Genomic DNA, 21064 nt, shown 5'->3' on the forward strand with positions numbered 1-21064 from the left:
GTCTGTCTATCTACATATCTAAAAATCCATCTATTGATCTCTCTCTCTCTCTCTCTCTCTCTCTCTCTCTCTCTCTCTCTCTCTCTCTCTCTCTCTCTCTCTCTCTCTCTCTCTCTTTCTTTTGTCCATCCATGTTATTTGTTTTGCTTGTCATTCAATGTGGAAAATGTTACTTCAATTTGCAGAAAGATCACATTTTTCAATAAATATTACATTTTCCTCACATTGAAATCATGAAAATCAATTGCAACTATACATGTACATATGTCGCAAAACAATACCTTGGAATTTACCATTTGAAAACATTAAAGTATTGTAATACATCATAATCTTGTATTTGAGTAATAATTTCTTCTGTTGTTGCGGTTATGATTACATTGCACTGAGCCCTATATGTGTCAACTCAAATTTTACTCTATCAAGATTTAAAAAAGCTAGGCTATATTTCATGTCACCGTAACTTGTGCATCTTAAAAGATCCTGACTCAGTAAATATATACCAACAAATCGCTGTTATCGGAGAAGGATATCTAACCAAGGATGTAATAGCAGATGAACAAAAAATAAAAAGTGACTAGACTACCTCATTGACTTTTCCATCTTGGTGCTGTACTTGAAGTAAACTTGCAATTCCTCTTTTGGCGTTGAGTGATGACGTAGGTTCCTCTACGGATGCATACAGCTGTGTTATTTTACCGTTCTTCAAATGTACATACACTGGGTCTTTGGAGATCACACCGAAACTCTCTGATTTGCTGAAAACGGTATCTGCCTTCTTCCTGGGAACAGCATTGCCAACTTTACTTTCAGAAACCTGTGTTTTGTGAGGGAGAAGTGAAAACTTGCGATGAGACTGGCATACAGTAGTCACACTTTGGAAAATGTGATAAAAATTCTTGTACATTAATATGAATTAAAAAGTACATAGCGCCAATGGCACTTGATCACAACTGGCACATTGTGAAACTACTCTATCTCTGGGTACACCTGTACATGAAATACTGAATGGGTAGGTGCTGCGGGTTTGGAGTTTGTCAGTAAATGCACACACAAAACAAAGTCCCGAAGTAGCGAATTCCAGCCATTTTCAAACCACACTGTTTGTCAGTGGGGTAAGCAATATTCGCAAAAATCACATTTCCAGGCTAATAGACTATGTTTTACGAAATCACACGTCCTTATCACAAAATAAAACGATCTTTGTCTTTAAATCAATGCGCCAGTAAACAGGTCCAGCAGCTAGTTATGTCATCAAGTCTGTAATGTTAAGGGTCATAACAAATGTGAGAAATCTAAAACATTAAATATGTTGTTTTTTATCAATTTTATTACCAAAAGCCCATGAAATCTCTGATATTTTGAATCAGCCATCCTGCATATTTCTAACATTCATCAAAACCTCATTTCTGTTCCACAACTCATTAAATAGTCCATAATGCAGGATTGGTGTACATTCCAAAACTACATATATGAAAGACCCCTAAAATCAATTAGTTAAGGGGGGTTAGAAATTTCCCAAAATATCTAACCCCTGCTCCGTTTGGCTCCATTTTTCGGAATCGGAACCTTGGAACCAGTCTGAATATCTGTACCAAATATCAATGCAGTCTGTTCACGCGGTTTTTGACTTTTTGTCGTTTACGGAAAATGGACACTGAGTCTGTCTGACACCGGTTGAAGCTAACCCTATATCACAACTTCCAGATGTGATAATGACCTATGGTCATTATGTTAAAAAATACCACCAATGGCGCTTGGACATAATGACCGCCTAGTATTATCGGCATTTATCAACAACCACACTCACTGTGAATTAGACAGACCACGAAGTCAATGAGCAACATATAGCTGAAAGACTATTTTTCACATTGCGATTTTAAGCTCATTTTTATGAGAAAAGAGACATGTATATACCGGTATGGAGAAATAGCAGAAGACATATTTGTAAATTGTTTGTTAAGTGACAATCATATATGCATCTCTTGAAATTTTGTGGTTATAAGGTATAACACTAGTGTAAGAATAATGAGGTTAGAATAAGTTAGTAAAGCTAAGTTGACAGTAATTAAGATTACAAAATTATACACTAAGCTGGGGAAATCTGATTGAAATAAATGTTGAAAAGTAGCAAAGTCATGGTCATCTTTTGTCTAATACCTTGTGTAAGTTCATGAACTTTACATAAATCTTGCTGTAGATTTGTTGCTAATGGGCAATAACTGTGTTTCAGATCATTTGAGAGCAATCCATCCATGACAGCTTTAAATTGTAATATACAACCACGGCAAAGCAAGTGCATAGATAACTGATTGTAATACAAACAGAAACTACAATAGCAACAAGTACTGGAAAACCTTAAAGTATAGAAGCGGCATCTTTATTTTACTGATAAAGAGCTAATAAACCACAGGGTGCTTGGTTTAGATATGAGAAGTCTCCTTGCCAAACGTAAATATAAGAAATCAACTTGGCATGGACTTCCTGAAGACAGTACCATTTAACGCCACCCTGCTGAGATTTCTTACTGACAGTGACAAAGTATAGATAAACAAGGCGAAGTTAGACTACATATTAATTACTATTAGTGTTTGTATTACAATCAGTTACCTATGCACTTGCTTTGCCGCGGTTGTACTTCTATTTTAAAAGGAGAGAAACTTCTCAAATAATTTTTTTCCCTGTCCGTAATTTGCTGTGAGAACACATGGACAGATGCTCAGGACTCTATGCTGGTGCTACCTTGATAACTAACCTACAACTTGTAACGTCATTGTCTAACCTGTTCACCCCAATTTCCTGTAGACAGGTCCACACTCTCCATTGATAACAATGGGTTTGGGCCATACCATTGTAGTGAAAGACTGTAACATGTGAGGTTGTGGATACTTAGGGATGGACCATTAGACCTTGGGAGGGGGGGTGGTCACAATGAAATTGTGAAAAATTTTTTACTATTGTAAATTTCTGAAATTTTTTTTTTCCAATTGAGATTAGCTGTGCAAATTTTTTTTTTCAGAGTAAATTTTCAGATTTATAATTTTTTTTTCGTTCGTCGCTGTCTGAAGATAAAGAGGGCAAACATGTGGTGCCCAGCACCACAAGCGGCCACGCAAGCGGTCACTGGGAAGAGGTCAGGAGAGGGGTCCCCCTCCTGCCGTTGGAGCTTTTGAAAAATAGAGATTAAAATGGTGTTATTTGGTGGCACTTTGGGAGTATTTTTGCGGGGGTGGTCAGGAGGTGGTGTCCCCCTCCTGCCGTTGGAGCTTTTGAAAAATAGAGATTAAAATGGTGTTATTTGGTAGCACTTTGGAGTATTTTTGCGGGGGGTGGTCAGGAGGGGTGTCCCCTCCTGCAGTTGGAGCTTTTGAAAAATAGAGATAAAAATGGTGTTATTTGGTGGCACTTTGGGAGCATTTTTTTCGGATTACACATCTTCCTCTGAAACATGGTCTTCTTGCTCCTCAGTAGCTTCGTATAGTTTTGAAAATTGACTATTTTGGTTTCCTGGCTTCCCTTTCTACTGCGTGGTGAAATGCCTACATTCACCCCACCAAACATCATGCATATCTCATGATTTACAATTGATTTTGACAAGCTGAGAAGCTAAAATAAGCTAAATAATATAGTGAAATTTGCATATTTGTGTTTTTAGAGCAATTGTTGCCCTTTTTTGATCAAAACATCTATTTCTCTGTAGCAGCATGTCCAAATTGATTGGATGTGTATAGATGTGTTGAAATTTCAATATTTGTCTTTTTGGGCAATTTATGCCATTCATGGTCAAAAAATCTGTATTCTCTGAAAGGCTTGTCCAATTCTTTGAAATTTGCTACACAAAAACGATTACCATGCAGATTTATTCAGTATTTGCTATCGAGAAACTTTCAAAGTTCAACCCTCTTATGTGTTTTTGTGTTGGGATTTGTTGGATCGATGGCATTCTACGTAGTGTATTGTTGAATGTTAAAACATGTGTTGCTGTTGTTATTTGAGGCTGTTTTTGAGAAAAAAGAATTGAAAATGCCTTTTTAAAAGCAAAATAATACATAATGACTTGATATGTTGTTTTATCATTATTGACGTGTTTCTACTTGTTCACCCATTCTTGCATTCATCATTGTAAAAAATGCTGTGAAAAAAATGAAACTGATGTGGCCTGCATCTGTTTACCTTGATCTTAAAAGGCAAATACAACTTTCTGTCTTGACAACCATACCATAGTTTCAATGTTTTACCTAGTGTATGTACCTGCTTGGTTTGTACACAGGAAACAAGTAGAAAACAGGCTCTATAATTTCATAATTTTCAAGTGATCAGAATACAAAAGTCCTGAAAAGATAAGATAATCACAACTTCCAGTATAAGGGATACAGTCACTCTAAATGTATAAATTAAAATTAAAAATGTGCCGGGAGGATGTATTAAAAATACAGAAAGTTGCTTACTGTAGGTAAAAGCCAAAAAAAATTCAAAATTTTAAAGACTTTTGCAGATTTTTTTTTACGCCTTTGTCTTCTTATTTATTTTTTTTTATTTTGCAAACTATTTGAAGATTTTTTTTTTCCAAACTTTCTGCTCTGAAAATTTTTTTTCTTCTGTTTTTGACCACCCCCCCCTCCCAAGATCTAATGGTCTGTCCCTTAATCTCTGGAATGTCAAAGTCTGTATATTGACTCAAGGATGTTTACTTAACAAATGCCTAGGGTCATCTCAAAAGTGAGAATCTAAACTATGAAATATGTTTTTTTTAATGCTTTTGATGCCCAAAGAGCATAGAAATCTCTTATACTTCGAATCAGTCATCCTGCATATTTCTAACACTCATCAAAACCTCATTTCTGTTCCACAACTCACAAACAGTCCACAATGCAGGATTGGTGTACATTCCAAAACTACATATATGAAAGACCCCTAAAATCAATTAGTTAAAAAAGGGGGTTACAAATTTCCCAAAACTATCTAACCGCCGCTCCGTTTGGCTCCATTTTTCGGAATTGGAACCTTGGAACCAGTCTATATATCGGTATCAAATATCAACGCAGTCTGTTCAGCAGTTTTTGACTTTTTGTCGTTTACGGAAATGGACGACATCAAACACCGGTTGAAACCACCTCTATATCACAACTTCCAGTTGTGATAAAAACTACAAAGAGTAGATTCACACAACCAACTTCAAACAAATAACAGAAAGCACACAAAGTTACACCAAAAGGATGACTTACATGTACTTGTGTTCACACTACACTCATAACATTTTAATTGTCAACTTAAAAGGTATTTCATGAATATAAAATTTCAAGGCATAGACAGACTTCAAAAACAAAGTAGAAATCTAAACAATTCTTATGCAAAGAATCTTGTGGTGTTAGTAAAGTTTTGCATGATTTTTTTGAGGAACATAAACATTTATGTAATCGGAAAACATTTACAAAAATCCATCAGATTTTTATATAGCAGTAATTTTTTCAGAAAAACTTTGATGATGTAGCTAGGGCATCTGAGTATACTTAGGCTATCTAAACTTTATTGGTTTCTAAAGGAAATGAAATAGCACTTTGATAATGATACATGTACTAATATAACCGTAAAGAATTTTTGTGTGTTAATAATGTTATTTGTCAACATACAAACAAACTTTGTAAACATATACGGTAGACATATGTGTCAGTTAGTTGCATGTACAATGGCAACAAATTTTCACACCAGAAAGATTAAGAATTTTCAGGGTACACAAATATGTGATGTTGCCATGGTAACATGAACTTACTTGTATCTTTATCAACTGATTTTCAGCGTCTTGCCATTGTAAGCTGATGTCAACAGTTGCCGCCAGTTCAAATCCAACACTGCTCTTGGTTGGTAAGTGCCCATCAGATGTTGGTTCATTCAGTAGAAGTGTGGTCCTGTAGTCATATTTGTATGATTTTCCTGCCTCATAGTTCAGTGCTAATACTACAGGAAGAGAAATATTCAAAAATGTATGAGAGTCAGTTTTTTTGCTACAGCATCAACAATTTTGGGTAATATGATACAAATATTAAGAAAAAGAATGCTCTATCAAACTGTCTTCAAATTGGTAAATTTGTATTTATAAAAGAAGCCTTTCACATGATAGTTGTCTTCCAGAAAGCTGTTCAAGTTTATTTCCCTGTCTCATAGGTCAGTCCTAAACTGTAGACAAGATAGAGAAACTTTATATGGTCAAAGTACACTTAAGAAAGCTTCTTAACAATACAAGTATTTTGCAATGCAGAGGTTAGAAAATAAGTTACTCATCATCTTACTAGTAAACGATACCAATCTGAGTATTCCTGGTAATGGTTCTTACATCTCTGTCTGAATACTTTGGAACATACATGACAGATTGTAATATTGGTTCCTCTAATAAACTTTATAACCCTCAACACTTGATGACAAAGTCCAGATTAAACATATACATACAGACTACAGGGTACAGTACAGCATGCAATTTATGTGTCAATGCAATGTTACCAGTCACTGTACTGAAGATGATCGCTCTATGCATTAAAATATCAATTACACACTTGCAATGTAAGAAGTCCTTAAAACAAAAGAACGTGATAATTTACTACTGTATACATGCATTCTAATTTTGTCCTGACAGGCTTCTATAAATAATACAGATCAGGCATAACATATGTCCCAAGGTGTTAATTTTAACTACTATTGTCAAATCACCAAAGTCTGGCTTGGCGCCATCAGATCTTAATATGCACAACAGTGATATTTTAACAGGAAGGATCAAAGTTCCTTGGTGTCATCCAATAATTTTAGTACACGTCAATGAAGTTTGTACCCATGTACATTGATAGTAGCAATCTAAAGCGTGCTTTTTTTTATATTGTACACTAAACTAGAGTTTTGCCTCAGTTAAACATAAGCTAGGTTGACCATGGGACTTGAGATAACCCCTGGGAAAAAACTGACCCTGAATATACTACTTTGAGAGAATTTTATGATCAGATGATTTTCAATCCTATATTATGCAGTTTAATTCATTAAATAGTCAACTCCAAAAACTACATAATAGTTTCTCTATTGACAATTTTATAGTCATACATAATACATTGGCAGGGAACTTCTCTGTGATGGGCTACAAGATTTTATGAAATAGTCACAGCACCCTACATGTAGTGACATTTTATGACGACCATGCTTGAAGAAGTGGATGTTAATTAATTTGGAATATTGTTCTCGAGTTTCTATTGTTTCAGTAAGTCTTATGAGAAAAACTCACAAAATTTTGAAACAAAGATAGGGAAGATTCAAAGGTGACATGGAAAACTTTCAATTCTGCAATTCTGTTGGTAAACTAGTTTTGCAAAAGTTGACGGCAATTTACAGAGAAAACCAATTTTAGAGTATACATATCTGAACAGATAGTAGGTTTTTATTTGTTGGGAAGTGATAAACCTCAATCGGCATTTTTAATTGAACCACATGTAGGGACATGTTTTTCAAGAATGTTTAAGAGATTTAAAGAGATTCAAAGAGATTGATGTATTGTAACAATCTCAGAGGAAGGGATATTTCATTTTAATCAAATGCACTTACGACTTTTTTGCCGATTTGAATTTCCTAATGTACCAGATTAACTGATAATCTCACAAAAATCAAAAAGTCAAACTTTCCTATCCCCAGCCATTACGCAAGATGCATGTTCAAAAAAATTTGAAGGATGTCTCTGCATCAAGGCGATTTCTTTCATTCATTCATCGTTTACTGTCCAATAGGACACATGTACGTGTCAACATGAGTAAATGGAGTTTCATTCACAGATAAGATGTGTCAGCATAAAGTGAATCATTGAAAACACATTTATAATTGCATCAGGATTCAGTTTGCATTTCATTTAGAAGCAATTCCACTGATTCACTACCAAGAGGTGCAACTTTCCAATGAAGTTCAGCAGATTGCAAAATTTATGGCAAAAAGTTCTGAAGCTTGTGGAATTTCTGACAAATGGCAGAAAAAATATAATGTACAGCCAATGGCTTGATAAGCTATCTTCACAATCCGTAACACTTATGAAAACCTGACAAGCCTGATACTCATTATTTCTTCTCTTACAACAAATACAATATATCTCATTGTCATCCTTCTCATGGAAGAAATTATTGCAGCAATCATCATTCGACGCTTTTTAAAACTTGCTATCAGCAATTTTCTTGTTCTCTATCATGTATAAGTGATACAGCGTAATACTTTTTTAACCATATTACATGATGCATGCATGGCTACTGAAAAATGATACAATTGATTCAGAAACTGCTTTCTCACCATTTACAAGTTTTGAGAAATGTTCATATAATGCTAACCTAACTTTACACATTTAAAAGGCTACAAAGCTAGATTTCACTAAATTCACACAATATAATTGGCATTGCATGAACAGCTATTCTAATAAATTACATTAATGGTAATGGTGTAACAATTAAATTCACAATGGCAAATTAATTGCATGCAAAGATTTTAAGTTGCATAAAGGTTTTACAATGATTTCAACCAATCATTGGCTATGAAAAAAATGAATAGGTTGATTATGTGTACTCATTTTGTTATGCAACAATTGCCAAATCAGCAACCTACTTCATCAGAATATATTTCAAATTAAAAATGTAAATTGGTGCAAGCTTGATTCCCTGTCAATGTCATTATATGGAATCACACGTTACAGGTTACATTATGATGACAAGTTTTAAGTTTTTTGATCTCCATGTTTGCACTGACTGTTAAAAAAGACCGCTTCCCTACCCAGAATTCTTACCTACAGAGTAATTACTCATTTATATTGCCATTATATTTATGCTGGCATAGTATTATACAAGGACTCTTCTGTGAATGCATGTAGGTGAAAGGTGGTAATGTCAAAAGTTGCCATAGGAGGTTGTACATTGATACAATTTAACGTGTCTGTATTTTAGGTGGAAATGTTGAAGGTTATAAACACTTCAGTGCGTGCATTATTGTTCATTGTAAAAAGACATTGTCTTCACCACGTGTCAATTAGTTCTGCTTGCAGAGCGTTGACCCTATTGTTTCTGTGTGACCTTACCTAGGTTGTTTGCCTCAACAGGGTTTTCATGTCAGGAAATGATGAAGTAAGCGTTTTCTACCCAAGGCTATCTGGTGCAGTGGTGAATCGAAATCAAAACTGTGTTTCGGAAAGAGGCAATATTCCGAGTCATCGACTTTCAAGATATTTGTAGTTGCACTGCTAAGTCAGCAAACACATTTTCTATTCACTGTGTGAACAATACTAGTATTCCGCACAGCTGATCTCTATTGTTCTCTCAATGTCCCTGACTAGTAAACAACTTTGGATGTAAAACGATGACGGCTGTTAAAAACTTTGTTTCAAACTTACCTGAAGACGAAATGAACACAAGCAAAGCTTCGACCCGAATTTTCATTTTCGTTGAGAAGAGGGACAAAGTGACGCTACTATCTCTGCAAATGTGAACTACGTCCAGTTATATATTGACACCGGGTATTAGCGAGATCGAGAGGCCCAAAGATCGGCGATATGCGATCAAAGTTCAACAGGCGAGGGACCCCCAAAGACTTCCAAACAAGTCAAGTGATTGGTTGCACTGATTGCAGTCAGAAAGATTACAAGCTTTCGGACACGTCAGCCTAGAAGCTGCTAAAATTTAAAGCGTACTTTTCGGGCCTTCGTTTCAAAGTGATGGAAGGACACGGAACAATGTCGAAGTTGCGTAGGCTGCCACGAAGTGAAATAAACAACTTGATATTTGCGCTCAAGATAATTTTGCATGTTGGTATTGTTTGCTAATAAACCCGGAAGTGCTATTGTTCAAACCTAATGTTCTTCGGAAAAATCGGCTTTTGGTTACGTGTTACTTGACTTTTAGTGTATTTTGGTAACAACTTTAACGATATCACACACACTTTTATCAAAGGGTAGATATTTTGACTCAAAATTTGCAAACCCGCGACGTGACGAACTGCGTTCAGCTGTTTTCTCGATAAACTGCGCCCTCGAGGAAATGTAATTATCATCCGAGACATGAGTACGAGATTTCAATGTTCGCGAGATTTCAAAGTAAAGATGTCTGCGCCCATGAAAATGTCGTGACCGGCTGTTTTTTCACTAACTACTCACTAATTAATGTGTTTAAATACAACGTTTGCCGAAACGAAACTGTAAATATCCCTCTAGCGATATTTTGCAAGTTGTATGCACATTACTGGCTATTTCTTCTCTGTCGTCAGTCTCACTTGATTTTCTGAGCGGGAATGAAATGATGAATGACGAGAAAGCGGACGGTAGGACAGCTGAACCAGAAGATGCCGAAAGCGATCCCAAAGTTACATCCAAATGTCGTGAGGGGGGTGGCGACATCTGTTTGCAGGAAGGGGAGTCGAGTCCAATGTCAAAGAGACAAAAGAAAAGACTTTTGAAACACCAACAATGGTTACAAAGAAAGGAAGAAATGAGGTCAGTCGCGTCTTAGTTTAGCCATTTTCACTAGCTCCCATAGCCATATGTATATATGGCAATGGAAGCTATTCTTATAGGCTAGGGAAATGTCTGTATGTATGTATGTCTGTATGTCTGTATGTCTGTGTGTCTGTATGTCTGTATGTCTGTATGTCTGTCCGTCAACATCAAAAACTCCAAAACCGCTGTACATTTCATCTTGATATTTGGTGTGTACATGGATGATGGGCTGTAGATGAGATTTTGTTCAAATGAAGTTGTCATTGCCAAAAATATGCAAATTAAGTGAAAAAATGTAAAAACAGTCAAAATTGAAAAAACTCAATAACCACTGAGCAGATTACATGAAAATTAGCATGTAAGTACTTTAGGCTGACATTAAATGATTGTGCACATCTTGGGTCAGTATCTTGGACCACGGTCCCTCCACAAACGGTCAAGAAACACTTTTGTTCAAAGGTGCTAATCACCTACACAGTTGCAACAGTCCGCGTTGCGGTGGACGCAGGAAGCGAATGACGTCATAGGCAAGTTAGCGTCTTGTTTCAGTGGCGTCTTGTGACACGGTCCTGCTCCGGTATCCTACGATTTTCAGTCAATCAAGCTACTTTATTTTCATCTTTCTGCACTGTTTCGCATGTATTTGAAGACTGGTGAGAAGATGAGTAAAACAGTTTCTTAAAGATCTAGGTCACTATCGAGAAATCTTGGATGATATTTTATGGCTGAGTTCAGCCATGAGGTGATCTCGACCGACGCCATGCATTTCGGAAACACTGTGAATTTTACTCCCCCATTTGTTTTTTCACCTTTCATCAAAAAAGTAAGTCATGCACCTCCTAACAAGGCAAAGACTTCGAAAAAATAGAGAATCGTGTTGTGTTGTTATTTTGAGACCTAATTCGACAAGAAAACTAGTCTTTTTTGCCGCGTTTATATTTTCAACTGAAAACAAAATGGCGTCGCTTTGGATCGACGAGTCGTATCTGCATTACATGGGAAAATCCTAAAATGTCTTCCTTACTCCCTTTGATATCGATTTAACATGATAATTCCTCAGTTCCAAACTTTGAGAGTTCGATTTGAAATTTTTGATCGTTTCAACAAAATTCAATGCACGAAATCAAGGAACTCTTACGATGACCTTGGTTTTGCAAGGTGCTCCCGTCGACCGTGCGTCGACCCATTGAGAGTTGGCGTTATGGTAATAGTGCAACGTTTTTTCCGACCCTTTTTTTCTCCTTTATCGATCGTTCAGAGGTGTCAAGTGCGGCCCTACCGATCGTTCAGTCTTCTCAAAAGTAGGCAATCAGGTTCATGACGGAATCTGTTCTTTCTTAAAGACACAAGTTACTGCCGAACCCAATGTTTTGATTTTGTCGATCTTTCGAATTCTCAGACCGCCAAATTTAGAGAATCTAGAAACCCTACAAGTGTCGCGACATTTTGGTGACATGACCTCCCCAAGCCTGGGTGCCAAACTCTCTGCCATGGATTTTCCTGATTGAGGATCAAGTGAGATACAAATCATGTCGTGTATGGGTTTCGTATGTTACCCACGAGAGACCGTGGTCATCCATCGATGGGTATTTATATACAAACTGATTGTATCGGTTGCTACACTGTGGACATTGGAAGACCACGCAAGGCTTGGGTTTCATAGCAGTACGTGTCGACGAAGGATTTTTATCTTCCAAAATGAAGTCCCAATCAACATGGGAGTCGTCAAAATTGACGAAATCGTCTCCGAACTTGTACATAGTTCACGCTGCATGACTCCACGGCAGGCAGATGTAAACAAACTTTGGCCTTTAGACTCATGGCAGACAATAATCAGAATGCATTCTGGGAGAATTAAGTTTCTGCTTACGATAATTTTATGCACGTAACTGTTAACACCTCCCGCCGCACGCGTGATAATCCGGGATTATCCCCATCAGTAAAATCAACAGAAAGCCCAATCGAAACCCGGACCATAACAAAAGAAACTGGTGGCGTTTCTTGACCGTTTTGTGGAGGGACTGTGCTTGGACTTGCTATTTTTCATGAATTTTTTTGTAATTTTCTCCCATTTTTGGTCAAAAAATCTCCTGCTGTGAAACCACAAGTCCGATTGATTTGAAACTTGGTATGGAAGTGCATAGGAGTGACCTTTCCCAAATTTGGGCAAATCGTGGTGAAATTTGCATATTTTTAGTTTACACGTCCATAGACTCCCATGTATAAGGCCACGAAAAATAAAAATTTCGTTTCTCATCGTATTCATATTGCAAAAAGGATGCAGTGACACAATTTTTAGTCCCCACGGATGAAGTCCAGTGAGCTTATAGATTGGGTCATGTCCGTCTGTTCGTCCATCCGTGAGTCCATCCGTTCACGCAGATATCTCGGATATTTTGACAAAATGTCATGTGACCTTGATGACCTTTGATCTCAAATATACATATTTGTCCATAACTCAGTAACCACAAGTGCTACCACCCTTCATATATGGTATGATGGGACAGCTTATGACGCCACATATTATACCTCATTAATTATGCACATATCTAATTTTGAGCGAGCCAATAGAGCTAGAGGTCTGATTTTTGGTATATAGGGATAACGTAGCAAAACAATTTTTTTGACAAAATGTCACGTGACCTCGGTGACCTTTGACCTCAATATACATATTTGTCCATAACTCAGTAACCACAAGTGCTACAGCCTTCATGTATGGTAGGATGGGACACCTTATGACGCCACATATTGTACCTCATTAATTATGCGCATATCTAATTTTGAGCGAGCCAATAGAGCTAGAGGTCTGATTTTTGGTATATAGGGATAACTTAGCAAAACAATTTTTTTGACAAAATGTCACGTGACCTCGGTGACCTTTGACCTCAAATATACATATTTGTCCGTAACTCAGTAACCACAAGTGCTACAGCCTTCATGTATGGTATGATGGGACACCTTATGACGCCACATATTGTACCTCATTAATTATGCACATATCTAATTTTGAGCGAGCCAATAGAGCTAGAGGTCTGATTTTTGGTATATAGGGATAACTTAGCAATACAATTTTTTTGACAAAATGTCACGTGACCTCGGTGACCTTTGACCTCAAATATACATATTTGTCCATAACTCAGTAACCACAAGTGCTACAGCCTTCATGTATGGTATGATGGGACACCTTATGACGCCACATATTGTACCTCATTAATTATGCACATATCTAATTTTGAGCGAGCCAATAGAGCTAGAGGTCTGATTTTTGGTATATAGGGATAACTTAGCAATACAAATTTTTTTGACAAAATGTCACGTGACCTCGGTGACCTTTGACCTCAAATATACATATTTGTCCATAACTCGGTAACCACAAGTGCTACACCCTTCATGTTTTGGTATGATTGGACACCTTATGACGCCACATACTGTACCTCAATAATTATGCGCATATCTCATTCTGAGCGAGCCAATAGAGCTGGATGTCTGATTTTTGGTATATAGGGATAACTATAGGAGAGAAATTTTTTGACCAAATGTCATGTGACCTCGATGACCTTTTACCTAAAATATATGTTTATGTCAATAAATAAGTACCACAAGTGCTATGTCCTTTGTATTTAGTAGGATGGGAGACCTTATGACAACACACGCTTTACCTCATTAATTATGTACACATCTAATTCTGGGCAAGCGAATAGAGCTAGAGATCTGATTTTTTGGCATATAGGGATTAATTAGCAATATAATTTTTTTTTTCAAAATGTCATGTGACCTCGATGACCTTTGACCTTGATTATACATATATATGCATATTTCAGTAACCACAAGTTCTATACCCTCCAATTTTGATAGGATATTAGACCTTAAGATGTCACATCTTGTACGTCATTTATAATGCGCATATGTATTTCTTGGCTGGCCAATACTGCTAGAGGTCTGATCTTTTTTCCCGATTTAGAACCATAACTTAGACATGCCTCATGTGTTTCAAATTGGGAACAATGACATAGATGCCCATAGATCTCAACATATACACTCCAGTGATACTTCTTAATGACCACATTTTCCTGCCCCATCAAGACTAATACTCCTATTACAAGTGGGGACTATGTCATTGTAAATGACTTGTTGAGTTAATGGTTGTATCACAGTATTCGATATATCTAATTCTGTATTTTTTCCATTTTATATTCTGAATAATTACATTAAACATATTTCACTGTCTCCAGTACATTTCATTTAAGTATTTTCACTTCATGCACTTTATCCCTTTCACACATGTTCAAATATCTGACCAGAGAACAAACACTAAATAGTCCAGGATGGGAGCTACAGTGTCATTGACGCTATTTTTACATCCATGGTTTAGCCTAGCCCTGCGTACGATGCTGTGTGTTCCGCTACAGCTAATAGCCCCGCTCACCACAGCCCTGCAAAGACCCGTACGTAGAGTTGGTGACTTCAAATCCATTTTGGACTTGACGTAAAAAGCCAAATTACTGCCGAAATTCAGCGTTCTTGGGCCCAAGTCGTATCCCTGCCTACCTCAGCTACTCGATCGCTTCCAAAAATGCCAGTCTTTTATTCTTTTTTCGTAAATAACCGTCGATGTCGGCAACTCTCTCGCTAGCCCTGCGTACGTACGCAGTGTACGCTGTGTGTTAATAGGAACGCACACAGGGAATGAGCTAGGTTTAGCCATCCTCACTGGCACACTTTCCCCTGTCAATTTTTGATTCTCTCAACTAATATTTAAAACGGAAAATACGAAGCCTTTCACTGTGACATATTTACTTGCGAAGGAGGAGCTGTCATGTATTGGCCTAATTGCAAGATCAAAGCAGATTTCACACTTTCACCATTGCAGTTCGTCAAGTTGTTAAAATTTCATCTATCATGTGCCTTCACAGAATGGGACTAGTAGTAATTTTGTATCACAGTCCCTCCTATAGCTGCAGTACAGTAGCTCGAGATTTTGCCTGGGTAAAATACCCAGGCAAAACCTCGAGCTACTGTACGTGTACTGTAGCTATTCCTCTTAGCGCTTTCATGTACATCAAAGCAGGAACCCGTTGCTTGTAACTTTGTGAAGATTAAAAAACATGCACCCCATATGACCGCATACCCAAGCAAATATTCTTACACAGCACGGGCCAACTGAATAACTGCTTACTTTTATAAATAAAGTCAAAATTAGAAACGAAAAACCATAAACACTTGAAAAATGAATAACAAACTAAAGATAGTTACGGAGGATTGTATATTCCAGAGTTCTGTACAGTATGAGAATTTTAAGACCCTTTGAAAAGAGTATAATTGGATTATTTATATATGTATGTTTAGCTTCTTCATGTTCAACAAATTTGAAAGTACTTCCTTGTATATGCCTTATGCCCGAGATGACTATGAGCTGCCTCACCAATGAGATAATGCATGCTGTCATTATCCCATAAGTGTGAGAAGGTCGGTCACTCATGTGATTACTAGTAGTTTTCAATGATTAGTTTGCTGATTAAGCGCAGGAGGGAATAAAATGCTGGAAGGGCCATTTCAATGCTCATTTACTATAACAGCACTAGCGACATTCTTAATCTTATCATTTCTTCATTTATGGAGTGGTTCTCACAGTACCTGTCACTTGTGAAATATTTGTCTTTTTTACCCTTTGTGATCTCAGGAAAAACAGGAAAACTGAAAGAAGGAAAAATAAAGAAAAACGTCAGTTGACGGGAGAACCACCAAAGAAAATCTACAAGATGGCTAGTGAAGAAGCAAGTCAGGTTAAAGTTGCTATTGACTGTGACTATGATGATCTTATGTCAAACAAGGTAATATTTCCATCCCAGAAGATGCATGAAATTTCATGTTCAGATGACTCATGACAATAATATGTAATCCTCTAGCAAAGTCCAAGATAGCATTTATCACAAACCAATACAGACCATAAACAAGAATATTGCTGTTGTCATTTTTGGGTAGTGTAGTCCAAAAATGTTTAAGACAAGATAAAAAGAATGTTATTCCTCTTATTATACAAGGAAGGTAGACTGAAAGATTCGCCCATGTGTGAATGATCCAGTGCTCCATGACCTTGGTTCATTAATGCAACTACCAGAGTGCCTGCACACAGCTAAATCTAACAGTCCACTAGTAGGCAACACTGGTGCACTGAGTTCAGTTCGTCAATTACTGTTATGGAGGGACTATGACTTAAACAATCACTGAAAGCTTTTCTATATTTTTTAACTCATATTTGGTATGTATATAAATACCAAAAAGAGCTTATATGATGAGTCGGTGACGTCTGTATGTCTGTATGTATGTATGTGGGAATGTATGTGCGGATGTATGTCCGTCACACACAAAAGCTCCCATACCGCCAAAGCTACCATCTCAGTATTTGGTGTACAGGTAGATGCAGGGGTTGAGATGTGACGTTGTTCAAATGAACACGTCAATGTCAAAAATGTGCAAATGAGGTAAGAAAAAGGGAAATCCTGCAAATGTGCAGGAGTGGTGGCATGCCAGTGACTGAAACAGGCTAATCCACTGACCTTGAGTCATTTCCTGTCATTGTTTATGAACTGTTACATATTAATACACCTGCTCAAACCATAGACATTTAAGGAGGAAGACTGTCTATGCTCAAACTAAGAGGGGCTTGCTGTTTCTGCTATGCATGTTGCTAAAGTTGACCTCCAGTACCTAAAGTTTCAGACCTTATTTACTTTTGTCATTCTTGTTTTTCTGGTTTAAAATATTTCTTGTTGTTTTTCTGGTTGTACTGTGCAGAAATCATTGTCATAACATCAATGTAGAATTTTCCTGCACTGAACAGATAGAAACAACATTTATTGTTGATCTTTGGTACCCATACTGGTATATACCAATTCTGATCAAATTTGAGCGACACTGTATAATTGCGGGGTGTTTTTGAGATAATAAATTTTCCCTATATTTATGTGACACTGAATGCCAACTCATTGCAAGAACAAATCATGGTAGAAGTGAATGCGAGGTTATGTACGGCTATTGGCTACACTGCCTAACATAGTTTGGGAAGTGGTATAGCAATCAGATAGCTATACTCATAGGGCTAGTACCATATGTAGACTCAGAGGCTAATGTATGTGCAATCTGTTTTTTCCTGCTATGGAGGGATTAATCAGCAAGGGTTAAGATCAATGAGGAAATCATTGGTTTCAATGCTGTGGGGTGAGCATTTTGTACAATCATGTGATTTCCATGCATGCACTTGAGTGAAGTGATGTGAGTAAAATTGCTTTCTTCTGCGCACACAGTGAGGAATTTTGCTCAAAAAATATTGAACATGTTTGATATATGCTCAACAGCACAAAAGGAAGAAAAGTCACAAAAAATGGTCTGCACGCAAAAGTAAATTGGCTCAGCAAAAAGCCTCCAATGGTATTTTGCCTAGCTAATTTCTCTCGTGTGCAGCAGGTGTTAAGAAAAAGAAAACCTTTAATGACAGTTTTCCTTGTCCTCTCTCAGGATATAAGACAGTTTGTTAAGCAGATCCAGAGAAGCTACGCTGAAAACCGCAGATCACCCAAACCACTGCAGTTCTATCTATGCAATCTGACTGGTAAAACAGCCGATGTACTCAACGAATGTTCACCTGGATATGTGAACTGGGATGTAAGTATCTTTTTGTCTTACACAATGTTAGTGTGGTCATCGGACCAACAATTCTTTAATTGTAGTGATGGTTTTCTTCCAAAAAATTGGCATGTTGAACGTATTTATCTATTTATGTGTTTGTTTATGTCTTGTCCACATGGCTTCATTTGTAACACATGACAGAAAATTAAAGGAAAAAACTTATCTGGCCTTATAGTAAAATCTAGCTGTGCCACCTAGACTTTGTCGGGTGAATTGAAAAATATTATTCAATGGAATGGCGTCATGAAAATTTTGCCGAAAGATTTGTCTGTACATCTTAGTAATATGGTTTTTGTTGACATATTTGTCTGTACATTTGTTTTTTTGTTGCATGCACTTTCTAGGTTCACATTAAGTCTGAGAAACCAACTGAAATATTTAGTAAAGAGAAGATAGTGTACCTGACGTCAGATTCTCCCAATGTCTTGGAGACGTTGGACGAAGACAAGATTTACATCATTGGTGGTCTTGTAGACCACAATCACCACAAGGTAACGAAATTGTCTGTTGTTGTTGGATTTGATGAGGTAACGATCCCTAGTGTGTAGACTGCAATGTACTTACATGTATATGTACACAGAGCTCTAATAATTCATTGGTATTTTCAAAAACTTTTCCAATAGATAGACAACCAGTGCAGTTGGAGAGTCTATTTCCCTTCATGGATGAAAAAAATTAGTCTATTGATGGAAACTCCAATTTTACACATTTTTGTTGGGATTACTGTTGTATTTATTTATTTACATATTTACTTGTTTATGTACCTTTTTATTTATTTATTTACTTGTGTATTTGTTTGTCTGTTAGGGCCTTTGTCACAAGAGAGCTGTGGAGGCAGGCATTGCTCATGCTCAGTTGCCAATCAGTGACTATGTTAAACTACAGTCAAGAACTGTACTTGTCATCAACCATGGTAAGTACTATTATACATTTGACGTGATGTGATTGTATCATTACAGCAATTGTGAAGGAATAGTCCCTTAACTGTTCTTTAGAAGTTAACTGCTTCTATCATTGCTGTACGTATTTCTATAGCTCTGTTTTCTTACCATAGGGCTTAATAGGGTATCATGAGCTTTCATTTTCATTGCATGGTGAAAACGTATTGGAAGCGACATATCATGTTTCTATCCCTTGATATGAAGTTGCAGTGACTCGGCATTCAGTACTATCAGGTAAATTCATTCCTGTATTCAAAACAATAAAACATTTCATTCACCACTTTGCTTCACTTGCAAAGAAAATACTAAGCTTTAGTATTCTTAATCTGTCTTTCGTTAATTAGGGTGTTTAGCTTGAAAAAGTTGATATTCATCAATTTTCCATACAAAGATATGTGCTATTACTCACCGCCCAAAGACAGAATTGATGTTGGTGTTCATTTTACATGGATGTGAGAGACCAAGCGATGAAGGTGATGTGGTCTGTTAACTTTTCACTTTCTCTTTTCAGTGTTTGAAATCCTTGTGAAGTACGTACAATCTGGGGACTGGAGGCAGGCCTTCTTCTCAGTGATACCACAGAGGAAAGGAGTCAGTAACCTTGACAACGGAGATGCATTATCACAGGGCAATGATCGGCACGCCAGGGAGTGTGATAAACCTTGTCCAGGTGATGATGAGAAGGTAACCAAGGAAACAGCATCATCTTCAGAAGATAAGGAAGAAACTGATAAAGAAACCATTGCAATATCATCAGGTAAAGCAAAAGAAAATAAAGATGATCCTGGAAATGATACAAGTAATGATAATAGGAAAGGTGGTGAAATTGACAATGAGGTTGGTTGTGAAACAGAGTCTGTTATAAATAAGGAGGATGAACAGTCAACAGATTTATGATAATAAATCAATATTCTTTGATCTACACTGTACCAAGTAGCCTTATTACTTTGAACTTCATGTACTTTGAATACCTGTCAGCAAAATTATCGATAAATCATGACTTTATCACACTGTGGACTATCAAAAATGTGATGAAGGAGTGAAAGTTGGGGCTGGAACGTTTAATCCTTTGTTGTTCCCTCATAACATAGTATGATGCTGCCCTTGAAATCAGTATCGAACCTCAGTCATATGAATTGGTGTGTAGAATGTTTATCAGAATTTAATGTGTGCAAGGACATTCAAAGGAATTGAACACAGAATAGTTTGACTATACGGGTACAGTGAAAGTAACACAATATGCCATTGAAGTCTCCTTACATCTGGACTGTATGAAAAAAATTAGAACAGTTTTTCGTCATTCTGCCAATAGTTACCAATGTGCTGACCTATTACCATGGATACCCAAACATTTTCCCATCACCAGGTTTCACCAACTCGGTGATATATTTACATAAGACTGTAATTATTGTTTTGAAAGATATGGTACTTTCAGTTTCTGATATAATAGCAGTGACAGGAATTGTAATCGTTTTCACCATTTTGATCAGAAACAATTTGTGTCACTTTGAAATTCGGCACAGTCAGTTTCAAGAACCACAACTGAAATTATGTCAGACGGCATCAGATTTCTGTTGTACTGCTCATGTGTAATCTTCCATCTTGACCATAGGTGGCGCCGTTCAGCTGTTTGACTTCAAACAAAGTTGTCAACTTTTGAAATTATATTATTCACTTTTTCTTTCATGAAAGGAATTCTTTTATTTTCCCTTTCCAAAACATTAAGTCCTTTTTCAAACATCTATACATCTATTCAGGCCCTTTTTATCACAACTGGAAGTTGTGATATAGAGGTGGTTTCAACCGGTGTTTGATGTCGTCCATTTCCGTAAACGACAAAAAGTCAAAAACTGCTGAACAGACTGCGTTGATATTTGATACCGATACATAGACTGGTTCCAAGGTTCCAATTCCGAAAAATGGAGCCAAACGGAGCGCCGGTTAGATAGTT

The 21064-nt window shown here is 37.0% G+C and overlaps 2 protein-coding genes across 3 annotated transcripts in view; one reads left to right on the forward strand and one right to left on the reverse strand.

The window, feature by feature from the left end:
* LOC139122674 (microsomal triglyceride transfer protein large subunit-like) overlaps positions 1-10033 on the reverse strand; it is a 27105-nt gene extending 17072 nt beyond the window's left edge. Inside the window, exons 1-3 of the mRNA XM_070688280.1 lie at positions 9389-10033; positions 5768-5952; positions 584-814 (exon numbers count right to left, since the gene is read on the reverse strand). Of these exons, the coding sequence (XP_070544381.1) occupies positions 584-814; positions 5768-5952; positions 9389-9434 (462 nt within the window). The 5' untranslated portion in view covers positions 9435-10033. The remainder of the gene's footprint in view (positions 1-583; positions 815-5767; positions 5953-9388) is intronic.
* On the forward strand, positions 9030-20378 carry LOC139122676 (tRNA methyltransferase 10 homolog A-like). 2 transcript variants are annotated; one of them, XM_070688286.1, is made up of 6 exons: positions 9030-9158; positions 16167-16317; positions 18002-18148; positions 18517-18663; positions 18980-19085; positions 19625-20192. In XM_070688286.1, exons 2-6 carry the CDS (start codon positions 16246-16248, stop codon positions 20008-20010), a joined length of 858 nt encoding a protein of 285 aa, XP_070544387.1. In that variant the 5' UTR covers positions 9030-9158; positions 16167-16245; the 3' UTR covers positions 20011-20192. The 2 variants fall into 2 exon arrangements, with proteins under 2 accessions (XP_070544387.1, XP_070544386.1); XM_070688285.1 differs by lacking the exon at positions 9030-9158 and adding an exon at positions 10085-10483 and having other exon boundaries at positions 19625-20378.
* The last annotated feature ends 686 nt before the right edge of the window (positions 20379-21064 follow it).

This window comes from Ptychodera flava, chromosome 22, assembly GCF_041260155.1.
Source record: "Ptychodera flava strain L36383 chromosome 22, AS_Pfla_20210202, whole genome shotgun sequence".
Classification (NCBI taxonomy): Eukaryota; Metazoa; Hemichordata; class Enteropneusta; family Ptychoderidae; genus Ptychodera; species Ptychodera flava.

Bases quoted from the DNA above. Each gene is read 5' to 3' on its own strand.
- LOC139122676 (XM_070688285.1), top strand. From the start codon at position 10,287: ATGATGAATGACGAGAAAGCGGACGGTAGGACAGCTGAACCAGAAGAT. The intron at 16,318-18,001 runs GTAATATTTCCA...GTCCTCTCTCAG, and splicing joins ATGATCTTATGTCAAACAAG to GATATAAGACAGTTTGTTAA. The intron at 19,086-19,624 runs GTAAGTACTATT...TTCTCTTTTCAG, and splicing joins TGTACTTGTCATCAACCATG to TGTTTGAAATCCTTGTGAAG.